At 42.2% G+C, this 13,271-nt stretch overlaps 1 protein-coding gene across 10 annotated transcripts in view; it reads right to left on the reverse strand.

Moving 5' to 3' along the window:
- The window catches only part of NUP210L (nucleoporin 210 like), an 87,841-nt gene extending 75,272 nt beyond the window's left edge, over positions 1 to 12,569 (reverse strand). For 6 of the 10 annotated variants that reach the window (XM_053908675.1, XM_053908676.1, XM_053908679.1 and 3 more), the window contains exons 1-5: positions 12,328 to 12,568; positions 11,054 to 11,190; positions 2,533 to 2,682; positions 1,078 to 1,171; positions 357 to 507 (exon numbers count right to left, since the gene is read on the reverse strand). In XM_053908675.1, coding sequence (XP_053764650.1) covers positions 357 to 507; positions 1,078 to 1,171; positions 2,533 to 2,682; positions 11,054 to 11,190; positions 12,328 to 12,527 — 732 coding nt within the window. In that variant the 5' untranslated portion in view covers positions 12,528 to 12,568. Of the gene's footprint in view, positions 1 to 356; positions 508 to 1,077; positions 1,172 to 2,532; positions 2,683 to 11,053; positions 11,191 to 12,327 lie in introns of all 10 variants that reach the window. The other 4 variants (XM_019431222.2, XM_053908673.1, XM_053908678.1 and 1 more) reach the window with 3 other exon arrangements.
- Positions 12,570 to 13,271: the final 702 nt, after the last annotated feature.

The following is a 13,271-nucleotide window of genomic DNA, read 5'->3' on the forward strand; positions in this document are numbered from 1 at the left end:
TCAGGCACCCCTCAAATGACTTTTCAATTAAATGACCAATTACTGACCCAAATCATATCAGATTAGAGGGCTTCCGCTATAGATAAATATAAGAAACAATTGCTTTCGGGGTGCTTGGGTGGCTCAATCAGTTAAGTGTCCTACTCTTGATTTCAGCTCCGGTCATAATCTCACGGGTTCATGGGATTGGGCTCTTCACTGACAGTGTGGAGACAGTTTGGGATTCTCTCTGTATATACCCCTCTCCAGCTTATGCTCTCTCTCTCAAAAATAAATAAACGTTAAAAAAAAAACCCAAACAATTATATTCCACGGGCAAGGTTCTTTAATCTAAGTTTATGGCACAAACTTTTTACCTTGTAGAATGGTTCATAAATTCGAACTTTTACAACAGCAGCACCAGTTCTGATCCCAGACACCAAAATCATATCTCCTTGTTTCTCTTCTTTTTCCATCTCAGCTATATACACTGGGGGAGAGTATTCTGCTTCAGAGTATTTCAGAATCCTTAAGAGATAAAACAAAGTTTGTTTCTAGTGTAATCAAATAAGGAGTCATCTTCCAAAAGCCCCTAAGAGACTTTAAACAGTCTCTTCAAAGTCTATACAGTGTAAAAAAGTTTTAAATTGTGTTTTCCATAGGATTAGATAGAACAAAAGTATTTAATTTGCCTGTGGCTAACACTGTTGTGGGACTAACACCTGGGACTGTCTGAGAGCAATTTCTTAGCACTAAAGACAAAATTTCATACTATCATCCATTCACTCACTGTATTTCAGCATGTGCAGACAGCATGCTCAACAAAACCGCCAGAAGATACACCTGGTTCAAACAATTATATAGTCCTGAGCTCACGAGTTCCTCTGCAGCGGTTCAAATTAAATGATCATAAAGTACCTATGCCCACACCATATGTCATTCTATCAAAGACATTTCCCCCTGGCAAATTTATCTGTTCCAAAAAAGCCCAGATGGCAGCATTATCAAAGTCCGTACAAGTGGTTGCTGCTCACTGTGCCACCCAAAGGCAAATGCCTCCTTCAAAGTCAGATGGTTTATGTTTGGTTTCAATGTTACCTAATTTTGCTAGACAATTCTTCTCTTGCTGATTCTTTATCCTGGGCAACGCTCCACTCAAACATCATCCCTGCCAAACTACTAAAAGTATTTCCTGTAGAGCAAGCCAAAAGCAGACAAGACAGAATCACATATTCAAAAATATTCAGGTATCTTTAACAAGAAAGAGAAATCTAACTTTAAAATTATTTTTAGGCCTCTTCCATTAACAAATAGAAGCACTATCAATAATGAATTAAAACACATATACCAGGAAGATCCCTACATGAACAAAAGTGCTGTTGCTACACAAATTTTCTGAATGTAGAAAGGACTCAAGTTGATCAACTTCTGGCTGACAAAAGTTATGCCACTTTTTCTGTTCCTTTCTACATAAAGGCCACCTTAAGGTCTACGTCAGGGTTGACAGGCATCCCCAACCCCCAGTCCCTCCAACATTTTATAAAAACTAGATTCCAAAATATTTATAATACATTCATTTTTCAGATTTAAAAAATTACTCTTACAAAAATGCATGGCAACAGGGGCACCGGGGTGGCTCAGTTGGTTAAGTGTCTGACCCTTGATTTCAGCTCAGATGATGATCTCACAGTCCTGGGATCAAGCCCTGTGTCAGGCTCTGTGCTGAGAGCCCAGAACCTTCTTGGAATTCTTTCTCTCCTTCTCTTTCTGCCCCACCCCATTCATGCTCTCTGTCTCAAAATGAATAATTTTTTAAAAGTGTGGCAATAAATTTAAATGTTTTAAATACCATATTATACATTAATATAGTATACTAGAAGCAATATAAAATCAGTTTCAAGAAAAATAAAATTATAAGACTTTTTCGTAGGTTTACACATAATTCCCCGTAGCCTATAGAAAGTAGACTAATCAGGGGCGCCTGGGTGGCTCAGTCGGTTAAGCGTCCGACTTCAGCTCAGGTCACGATCTTGCGGTCCGTGAGTTCGAGCCCCGCGTCAGGCTCTGGGCTGATGGTTCAGAGCCTGGAGCCTGCTTCCGATTCTGTGTCTCCCTCTCTCTCTGCCCCTCCCCCGTTCATAGCTCTGTCTCTCTCTGTCCCAAAAAATAAATAAACGTTAAAAAAAAAAAAATTAAAAAAAAAAAAAAGAAAGTAGACTAATCAAAACAGAGCTAGTAATAAATTCCAAAAAAAAAAGAAAAATTATATACTTCTTAATGGCTGACCTAGGCACCACTAGCAGAAGCTCAGTGGCAGAATCTGGACTGGTTAAAAACTTCTGAGATAAACCAATAATTAAATAAGCAGAAACATTTTATGAAAGTAATGTAGCAAATACATTGAACCACACTCACGGGCATGAGCTTCACATAAAAAATAATTACGATTTCTAATCTCCTTTTATGTCTCAAGTTGCTTTTTTCCAAGTGCCAAACACGAGGAAGTATTACATTATTTTAGGTAATTTTCTTGACTCCTCTGAAGTCCTTTACCTTCCGCATCCAATGCCCTCACCATCAGTTCCAGTGGTGAATCATCTACATAGAGCTCCCGGGTTCGAGATATAATTTCAATGCTGTGAATCACATCAACCTTAACATCGCAGCGCAGTTCGTGGTCAGTCACTATGATGAACCCAAAAACTGAGAATTTAATTCAATAGGTCATGAACCTATTCAATGTCTCAAACACACAAAGGCTTATTCTATATTATAAAGAAGAAAGGCTATAACAGTTGCTTTCAACCTGTGGAAGAAAAGAACACAATGAAAAAATACAAAAGCCACTATTTATAAGAGACAATAGACCAACAGTAGTTCTCAAATACTGATCTATAATGATGTTTCCATTCAGTCATGGAAAAATGAAAAAGTACGAATTTTAACATAGTGAGTAATAAAATTACATGCATTCACTTTAAAGGAATATAGTTTAGTGGCACTTGGCTGGCCCGGTCATTGGAGCATGTGACTCTTGACCTTGGGGTTGTGAGTTTGAGCCCCCATGTTGGGTGTAAGAAATTATTTAAAAATAAAATCTTTAAAAAAATAAAATATAAAATAAAATAAAAGGAATATACTTTATTATTATATTCTATCGAGCTCTGAAGTATTAAAAATTTTAATGAAATCATGGTAATAGATTTCTTTAATGTATTTATTTAGGAAAGTAAAAGGGTGACAACCATATGTCCTGCCAATAAATTTCTCTATTTCTAGTGTTTTTTTTCTAGACTATGAGGTTAAAAAGCCTGGAAACAATGTATTAGACCCAACCACAGTTCCAGTCAATATAGCCATAATGAAATTCAGAAACAACGAATAGAAACAGTACAGAATGAATTGAGAATGAAACAAAAATTATTTTGTACGATCTTTTAACAATATTCCCACCTCTCATATTTACCATGTGGTTAGAGAGCTGCCTACATAGATCCCTCATTCTGCTGCTTTAAACTCTACATTTTTAGTTTCGGCTTTATCTACAAGAAACAAAAAGCAAAGTAACTACCACTGCAAATACCCAAAATTACCAACGGACATCACGGGTAAACTCTGTCCCTAGTTGTGGATCTGCTTTTACGGAATTTTTAAATCAAAGGGAAATGTTTCTTAGGTAACACAGGCAAGTGCCCTTCAAAACAGCCCCAGGAGCATCAAAATATGCTACTTCAGGCACAAAGCTAGCCTTCCTTTCATGAGAAATACAAAACTTGATTTAATCACACCAAAACTACTTTATATTTACACCGAAGTTCAGTAAATAAGTAAATATACTGTAGATAGTGAGTGGCAGGTTTCTCACTAGCAAAGAAATTATGCTGTGGTACAGGATTAGAACCAAAGATATCAATAACTCACGTTTGAGTTTATATGCAGATAAATGGATACAGAAGTAAACAGATCAATGTATATATGTGGGTTAGTGTATATACATATATTTCCTAGCACTGTCCCCTGAGAGGGTTTAGAAACTATGACACTACAGTAGCAACCAGTACATTAGCACCGAGATCTTGGTTTCTAAATACAATTCTCTAACAAAAAGAACCAGAACTTCCTCAGGAAATGGCTGGTCAGGGAAAATACAAGATGAGCCTGGCTCATCTTATGGTGCTAAAAGTAAGGAAGTACTAAAACTAATTATTTAATTAAGATTGGGCAAGCCCAAAGGACATTGGAGTCAATCTGACAGAGTTCCCAGTGGCCAACAGCCAGAAAAAAGAAGTAACAAAATAAATTATTGATAATATTGGATTATAAACCAAAAATAAATTTCCATGAGTCAATACTTATATAAATAATGAATGAACGAATGGGAACTCGTTTGTAAGATGTAGGTTATTTTCCTTACAGAAGAATGCTATTAAAGTGTGGAAAGGATGAGGGAAATAGAAAATCCCCATCAGGGGTGCTCTGGGTGCTCAGTTGGTTAAGCATCTGACTTTGGCTCAGGTCATGATCTCATAGTTCGTGAGTTCAAGTCCCACATCAGGCTCCGAGCTGACATCGCAGGCCTGCATGGGATTCTCTCTCTCCCTTTCTCTCTCTGCTCTTCTCCCACTGTGCGCTCAGCTCTCTCTCAAAATAAATAAATAAAGTTCATTTGATTAAGCATCTGACTTTGGCTCAGGTCGTATCTCAAAGTTCGTGAGTTCGGAGCCCCACGTCTCTCTCTCAAAAATAAATGTTAAAAAAACTTTTTAAAAAATAAATTAATGCGTGAAACTTTAAAAACAAACAAGATATATCAAAGCTTCTCTCAAGTATTTATTAGTTACTATGGTGGTTTAATAACTTCCACACAAATTCTTTGACACTCCTCCCTCTAGGAGGTGAAGCTTAATTTCTTTTCTTTTGAATGTGGACCAAACTTAGTGATGATTTTTAATGAATAGCATATGGAAAGTTACTTATTGTAACTTTACAGTGGAGAAATCTGACAGGCACTACCTTTAATCAAGTGATCAAGCTTAATATCACTAGTGATAAATCATGTTGATACCATGTACACCCTGACATAATGCATTGGAAGGGCTCTTTGCTTCTGTTGTTTTCCTCCTAAAAATCTATAAGCCAATCTAATCATGAAAAAAACATCAAATAAATCCAAACTGAAAGACATTCTACAAAATACCTAATACTCTTTAAAAGTGCCAATGTCATGAAAGACAAAGAAAGTATGAGAAACTATCACAGGTCACAGGAGACAAAGGAAACATGACAACTTAGTTTAGTAATGTGGTGTCTTAAATCCTAGAGCAAAAAAAGTACATTACATAGAACATTAAAGAAAACTGGGTGAAGGGTATAGAGGAACTCTTTGTACATCTTTGCATGGATTCTATAAATCTAAAATTATTTTACGGGTGCTCTCGGTGGCTCAGTCAGTTGAGTGTCCCACTCTTGATTTCAGCTCATGATCTCATGGTTTGTGGCACTGAGCCCCATAGTTGGGCTCTGCCCTGAGTGTGGAACCTGCTTGGGATTCTCTCTCCCTGCCCCTCTCCCACTCACACTCTCTGTCTCTCTCTTAAAATAAATAAGCAGACATTTAAAAATAAACTAAAACTGGGGTGCACCTGGGTGGCTCAGTCGGTTGAGCGTCCGACTTCGGCTCAGGTCATGATGTCAAAACTCCTGAGTTCGAGCCCCACGTCGGGTTCTGTGCTGACAGCTTGGAGCCTGGAGCCTGCTTCGGATTCTGTGTCTCCCTCTCTCTCTGCCCCTAACCCACTCGCATTCTCTCTCAAAAATGAATAAACATTAAGAAAAGTTTAACTAAATAAATAAACTAAAATTATTTTTAAAAACTTAATTGATTAATCTTTTACCTAATATTTAATTGAAAAGATCTGATGTTAAAAGAATTGAAGACCAAGATATGGGACCTATGATCAAAGCAGAAATGTCATGGGATCTGCTGGTAAAAACACACCATTAAGGAAGTGTTCCAAGGACAGCAAAGGAAAGAAGGTGACCTTAGGTAATATACATTAGATAATTAAGCACTGCATAATCTAGCACTAATTAAATGGGTAATTAAATACTTTTCTTCCGTGGAGAAATACGTAGGGAAATGGTAGGTCCAAAGCAGTGTGACCGTACATAAAATATATGAAAGGCCTTATGCACACAATGACTACCCATCTGACTACTTCTATAGGAGAAAGCTTTTCAATACCTGGCCACTGACCATAAAGAAAAAGAAATTACCCTGTATGATTTATGGATAAATTTAGAGAGATTAAGAGAAATATCATACCTTCAACTTACCTCTTTTAAATATAAAAAGAAATGAGTAACTTTTTTAGATAATATAATGAATATTCTTATCTACATGTCCATATTACTTCAGGTACACACAGGAGTAAGGTAATAATGAAAGAAACACAAATGAGATAGAAAGAAAAATTGACCCAGGGAGATGAAGGAGAAAGAAAAAAATAAGAGAATGAAGCCAGTATTCAAGAACCAAAGGGATGCAGAGCCAGGAACAAAAAAAGGAGTTGGGGCACCTGGGTGACTCAGTCGATTAAACGTCTGACTCTCGTTTTTAGTTCAGGTCCTGATCCCACAGTTCATGAGTTCAAGCCTCACATCAGGCTCTGTGCTGACAGCATGGAGTCTGCTTAGGATTCTCTGTCTCCCTCTCTCTCTGCTCCTCCTGTGCTTGTGCTCTCTCTCTCTCAAAATAAATAAACTTAAAAAAAAAAAAAAAAAAAAAAAAAGAGGGAGCAGAAACGGTAAATATTTCCTGCCTTGACTTTCATATTCATCCCAGCTCCCCAATCAATTCCTCTTGATTATACAATTATAATCCACTGCAGCAACTAATCAACTAGTAAGTTGATTAGTTTACAGAATACCAACACGCTGAGCATAGCACAAAAAGTACTGCTCACCCTATATTCTCTACCCACACCAAAATCATCCAGTTGTCTGACCCTTTCTTTATCCTCCAAGTAAGCTAAAATCATGCCTTCATCTTCAAACTCCTCTAGTTGTCCTTTACCTAAGGTTAAAAATCTAGATTTCCCACGAGAAAATGGCATATTCATATATTCAGACGGCCTCTGAAGGATACAGAAAAGTGGCTGCCTCTTGAACAAATGACATCAGAGGCTTACTTTTCACCATATAACTTTGTATATTCTTTGAAGGTTTTACCAAATGGAGGTAGCACCCAGTCAAAACAGAACAAAAATCAAAAGAAATCTAGCACTCTTACCAAATAAAACACGCCCACCCACCTCAAGTCTCTTACCTCTACCCATCATCTCTGTCCTAGCCACTAATTTGCTTTACTACAGTGTCAACAAAAACATAAAATTCTAAGCACCTAAACATGAATGAACAATCTCTCTTAGGCATATACTTTTCTTCCACAATGTCCTCTCCTTCTTCTGCCTCCCCCATTCAGAGTGCTCTTTTCCTCTCACAGGAGAACGTACCTGGTAGGACACTGAGAATAGCATTTATCATTGAGCATTTTGTCATCTATGTACACAACTGTACTAATATCAAATTTGGGAAAACTGATTTAAAAGATACTTAACTTTGGAACATATACAAGTCAGATAAAATTAAGGTGAGAGCCAGATTTGACATTTTTCCTAGCAACTGTGTAAACGAATCTTTTGATATCAGAATGAATTCACAGAGTTAAGAGTAATGACATTAAAAATTGCTTATGTAAGGGTCACCTGAGTGGCTCAGTTGGTTAAGTGTCTGACTTCAGCTCAGGTCATGATCTCATGGTTCGTGAGTTCAAGCCCCATGTTGGGCTCTGCACTGGTGGTGCGGAGCCTGCTTGGTATTCTCTCTCTCCCTCTCTTTCTGCCCCTTCCCCACTTGCTCTTTCTCTCTCTCAAAATAAATAAACAAACTTTTTAAAAAATTGCTTATGTGACCAAAACAATTCTTTTCTGACCATGGGATCCTTCTTTATCCATTTGCAGCTGCCTTGCATGACATATTCCTCAAAGATCCTCATCTTTGAGAATCTTCATAACCATATTTCACTGATTCTAAGGCACTCCTTTTTTGATATTTTAACATCTCTGAAATTGAGATTTTTAAAAAAATTTTTTTAACATTTATTTATTTTTGAGACAGAGAGAGAGCATGAACAGGGGAGGGTCAGAGAAAGAGGGAGACACAGAATCTGAAACAGGTTCCAGGCTCTGAGCTGTCAGCACAGAGCCCGATGCAGGGCTCGAACCCACAGACCGCGAGATCATGACCTGAGCCAAAGTCGGACGCTTAACCGACTGAGCCACCCAGGCGCCCCTGAAATTGAGATTTTTATAACTGATGACATGTTATAATTGCTGTCAGCCAGACAGTCATGACACAGTTGTCATTGATTCCCTATGTGAAAACATTAAAAGTTTTCATCAAAACTTGTAGAATGGGTATTAGTAGTAGGAAGAAAAGCTGGTGCCAATGGCAGTACACTCTTTAATCCCCTGGGAATCAACTGGTTAAGGAGATGGGATAAGAAAGGTGGTAACTCAGATGTACTAGGCACTTTTCCATAACTGGAGACAAAAAAAAAAAGATCAGTTCCATGTAAGTGCAAAGCTAACTTAAGAGGCCAATATTAAAGCTTTCAGGTGTTGTGGGTTTTTTAAAAGTTTTACTTATTTAAGTAATCTCTACTCCCAATGTGGGTCTTGAACTCACAACCACAAGATCAAGAGTCACACTCTCTTGGGGCACCTGGCTGGCTCGGTTGGTGGAGCATGCAACTCAGTGTTATGAGTTCCGGTCCCATGCTGGGTATAGAGATAACTTAAAAATAAAATCTTAAGGGAAAAAAAAAAAAAAGAGTTGCATGCTCTTCCAACTGAGCCAGTCATGTGCCCCAGCTTTTAAGTGTTACTGTTTTTAATTGATTCTTTTAAGAAATACTTCATCCCCAGCAGTCTTCATGGCACAGAAGATGATATTGTGGGGACAAACACAGAGGTTGAAGATATCCGGCCAAAAAGTGTTACATCTGAGGCAGAAATGTTAAAATAGTTTTAGAAACATCTTAAGCAGGGGGCCCCTGGATGGCTAGGTCAGTTGAGCATCTGACTTTGGCTCAGGTCATATCTCGAGGTTCATGCTCACTGCTGTCAGCCTGTCAGTGAGGAACCTGCATCTGAGCCTCTGTCCCCCTCTCTCTGCCCCTCCCCTGCTTGCACTCTCTCAAAAATAAATAAAACATTTTTAAAAATCTATTAAAAAAAGAAATATTTTAACCAGTCTATTTTATTTATATTTTCCTTTTTATTAGGCATAATAGTGATACATAATAAAAATAACAATCTAATTAAGTCAGTCAGAGTTCTTCCACAGGCATAAAGTAGAAATTCTAGGTGAAGAAAAGCACGGTTTAGTTGGCAATGTTTTTCTTAGTGGTATATTTAAAAAAACAGGTTTCTAATAGACAGCATCTTCAATCACATGAAATATGATATGCCAAACGATGTGAACTTCTTTTTTTTTTTTTTTTTAATGTTTATTTATTTTTGAGACAGAGAGAGACACAGCATGAGCAGGGAAGGGGCAGAGAGAGAGGGAGACACAGAATGTGAAGCAGGCTCCAGGCTCTGAGCTGTCAGCACAGAGCTCAACGTGGGGCTCGAACTCACGAACTGTGGGATCATGACCTGAGCCGAAGTTGGATGCTTAACCAACTGAGCCACCCAGGCGCCCCGTGAACTTCTCTTTAATAACACAGTACAGACATACACTTATCAAAATACTTTAAAACTATACAGATATTTCTGGCCTATCATTATAGCAATGAAGTGCCAGAAACTCTAGGCTGCAAAAAGCCTTGCTTTGATTTGGGGTACAGATAGCACTTCTCCAGCCGCTCTGGTCTAAAACAGAATGGTGCAGTGCCTCCCAAACTTTAGTGTGCATGAGAATCACTGGAGAGGTTGTTAATTCCCTGGGTTCACCCCTGAGATTCTAATTCAGCAGATCTAAACTGGGGTCTAAGAATTTATACCTCTTTTCCTTTTTTTTAACGATTTCATTTTTTTTTTTCCAAGTTTATGTATTTTGAGAGAGCGAGCACGTGCAGGGGAGGAGAGAGAGAGAGAGGGAGAGAGGGGGAGAGGGAGAGAGGGGGAGAGGGAGAGAGGGGGAGAAGGAGAGGGGGGAGAAGGAGACGGGGGGAGAAGGAGAGGGGGGGGAGAAGGAGAGGGGGGAGAGAGGGAGAGAGAGGGGGAGAGAAGGGGAGAGAGAGGGGGAGAGAAGGGGAGAGAGAGGGGGGAGAGAGAGACAGAGGGGGAGAGAGGGGGGGGGGAGAGAGGGAGAGAGAGAGAGAGAGAGAGAGAGAGAGAGAGAGAGAGAATCCCAAGCAGGTTCCACGCTGTCAGCGCAGAGCCCAACTTGGGGCTCAAACTCACAAACTGTGAGAGCATGACCTGAGCTGAAACCAAGAGCAGGACGCTTAACCGACTGAGACACCCAGACGCTCCATTTTTTTTTTTTTTTTTTTTTTTTTTTTTTTTAAGATTTTATTCTTAACTAATCTCTACTCTACATCAATCGTGGGACAACCCACGATCAAGAGTCCTACGCTCCACTGACTGAACCAGCCCGGCACCCCAAGGACTTACCCTTCTAACAACATTCCAGGCGATACTGATGATGCCAATGGCACAGGTTCGCAGACCACACTGAGAAGCACTTGTTTTCATACTACCTTTTGCCTCATTCAAGACCCACCTCAGACCTTAACACAATCACGCTAGTTCCAATTAGTAATTCCTTCCTTTATTGATTCAAATAACTACGGTTTCCACTCTGTATCAGGCACCACGCCAGGTGCTAGATTAAAAAAAAAAAAAAAAAAAAAAAAGTCACAGAATAGGATGCCATGATTAGGGTTTACACTGCAGAATGCTTTTTTCTATTTGAAGCGCCATCTGTATTAATCGTGTATAAAGGATATCAGATTATTCTACTCCAGACGAACAATTTCATAATGTGTTTTCTCTCAACGTACCTATCTCTCGAGCAAGAATAATACTGCTGAGGCGTATCGGTTGGGAAGATTCAGCAATGAGCACAGCTTTTTGGGAACATAAGGTGCCATTTTCATATAAAGGCTCAACGGTTACTGCGTCATGATGGGTAGAATGCCTGCCAGAATAAAATACTTCAGGGTTGGAGATAAGAATGTGGGTTAAAATGAACTTTTAGCAGAACACAGATTCTTACAGTTTTCCCATGTCACGTTTAATCAGGTGCATGTGAATGACACTTTAAAATAGGAACCGTGTTCAGAGACACAAGATTTCAGTGAGAGACTGATGAGAACCTTCCCTAAAGATCCCCTGTGCAAAGTTATACAAGTATTATGTTCCTCCGTCAATATTTCAAATAAGATTGTTACAGGGGCGCCTGGGTGGCTCAGTCAGTTGGGCCCCCGACTCTTGATCTGGGGACAGGTCACGACCCCAGGTTCATGGGTTTCTCGCCTTGCCACGAACTCTGCACTGACAGTGTGGAGCCTGCTTGAGACCTTCTCTCTCCGTCTCTCAGTGTCTCCCCCACTCTCTCCCCTCCCCCGCTGTCTCTCTCTAAATAAAATTTAAAAACAAAATAAAAGAAGATTGCCATAGTGTCCCCCCGGTCTGTAAACACACTGATGTGTGCCCAATAACGAGAGGCGGAGATTTCTCCTGCTCTGAGCAACGTGTTTCGGTCCAATGTAAGCGGGCTGCTGAGGTAGAAAGGCCGCCTAACTGAGGAGGTCGGAGTCCAACTCCAACAACAGCAACAAGAAGCGAAACGAAACGAAACCCAACGAAGCCAAGACCCAGAAACCTCCTCTTGGGGCGCTGATGCCGAGCTTCCCTGCCTCACCCTGGACGAGGCCGCGAAGGCCCCGGGCCGCCGAGCGGGAGGTGAGCGGCGTCCACGGCGCAGACCCCGGCGCCGCTCAGGCCGCAGCGGCGCCCGGACACGTCCGCGAGGCTCTCGCACCCGGCGACGTCGCGGCCGCCCAGCCCCCGCGCGGCTAGTCGCCCCTGAAACACGCCGTCGCACAGGGGGCGGTCCTGGCCACCCAGCGGGGCCCTCCTCCCGTCCCCCAAGTTCCCCCTTCTGCCGGCGCGGAACACAGTAACGCAGTGGCGCACGGGGATCCCTCGCGGAGCGAGAGCCGCCCGGGGCGAGTGGCCGGGGCCCCCCCCCACCGCAGGCGCCCCGCTCCCAGGAAGTCGTCCCCGGGCCCGGCGGCAGGGCCCCCACAGGAAGCCCGCGCACCCCCCTCACCAGGTGTAGCAGCCCCGCTGCGCCTCCAGCAGGAAGGGCACGCGGCCCGGCTCCCGGCCGAAGGGGAGCAACACCTGCGGCACGTTGAGCTTGTTGGCCAGGGTCCCAAGCAGACACTGAAGCAGCAGCGCGACGCGGGGCGTGGGCCGGCCGATAAACGGCCGGCTCCGTCGGGGCCTCGAGGCCCCGGAGTCCGTCATGGCGACCGCCGCTTCCGCGCCTCAGCTCGACTGAGGCCGCGGCCCGCCGGCGCCGGCCAATCCGCGGGCGCGACGCCACAGGGGGCGGTGCCTCCTCCCGGCCGGGAATTGTGGGAGCGCTAGGGAGGGGCACGTGGCAACGGGAGGCGGGAAGCCTGCCACGTGCTCGGGGGGGGGGGGGGGGGGGGGGGGGGGGCAAGTTCCCTAAATTTTGGCCGCAAAGAAAGGAGCAAAATGTCGAGGAAGGGCTAACTTCTCCCAGTTTAATTTCTTCCGTTGCCTACCTTGTGTTCGGCTCCTAGCAGAAAAAAGTTTCGGTGGGTTTTTTTTGGCCGTAATTTCCAGGTAGCATTGGTCGGTGCCTATAAATGGAAAAAAATTTGCAGTCTCTGGCATAAACAGCTGACTTTGTCAAGGGAGCTGTGTCTTTTTTACTAGGAGTCGGACTCGTGTCCAGCCTCAAGGCCAGAGTGCAGTAAATGCCAGGCCCCGGCGACCACAAGGCTCAGGTCGTCCACGTGCACAGCCGGTCTCTGAGCAAACACTCCTGGTTAAACTAACCTGTGCTCTCCAAATACCCGACGGACTACCGGCTCAAAGGCTGTCACAGGGCAGCGTGTGAACAGTGTTGAGCACCGAACCTAATAAATCCGTGGTTTGGAACCAGTACAGTTGTGAAGGAAAAGCCCTGAACGCGCCAGTGCTAACTTAACCTAGAAGAGGCCTTGCATATAACTATTATTT

Source organism: Panthera pardus, unplaced genomic scaffold (genome assembly GCF_024362965.1).
Source record: "Panthera pardus isolate Hobbes unplaced genomic scaffold, ASM2436296v1 HiC_scaffold_21, whole genome shotgun sequence".
Taxonomy (NCBI): Eukaryota; Metazoa; Chordata; class Mammalia; order Carnivora; family Felidae; genus Panthera; species Panthera pardus.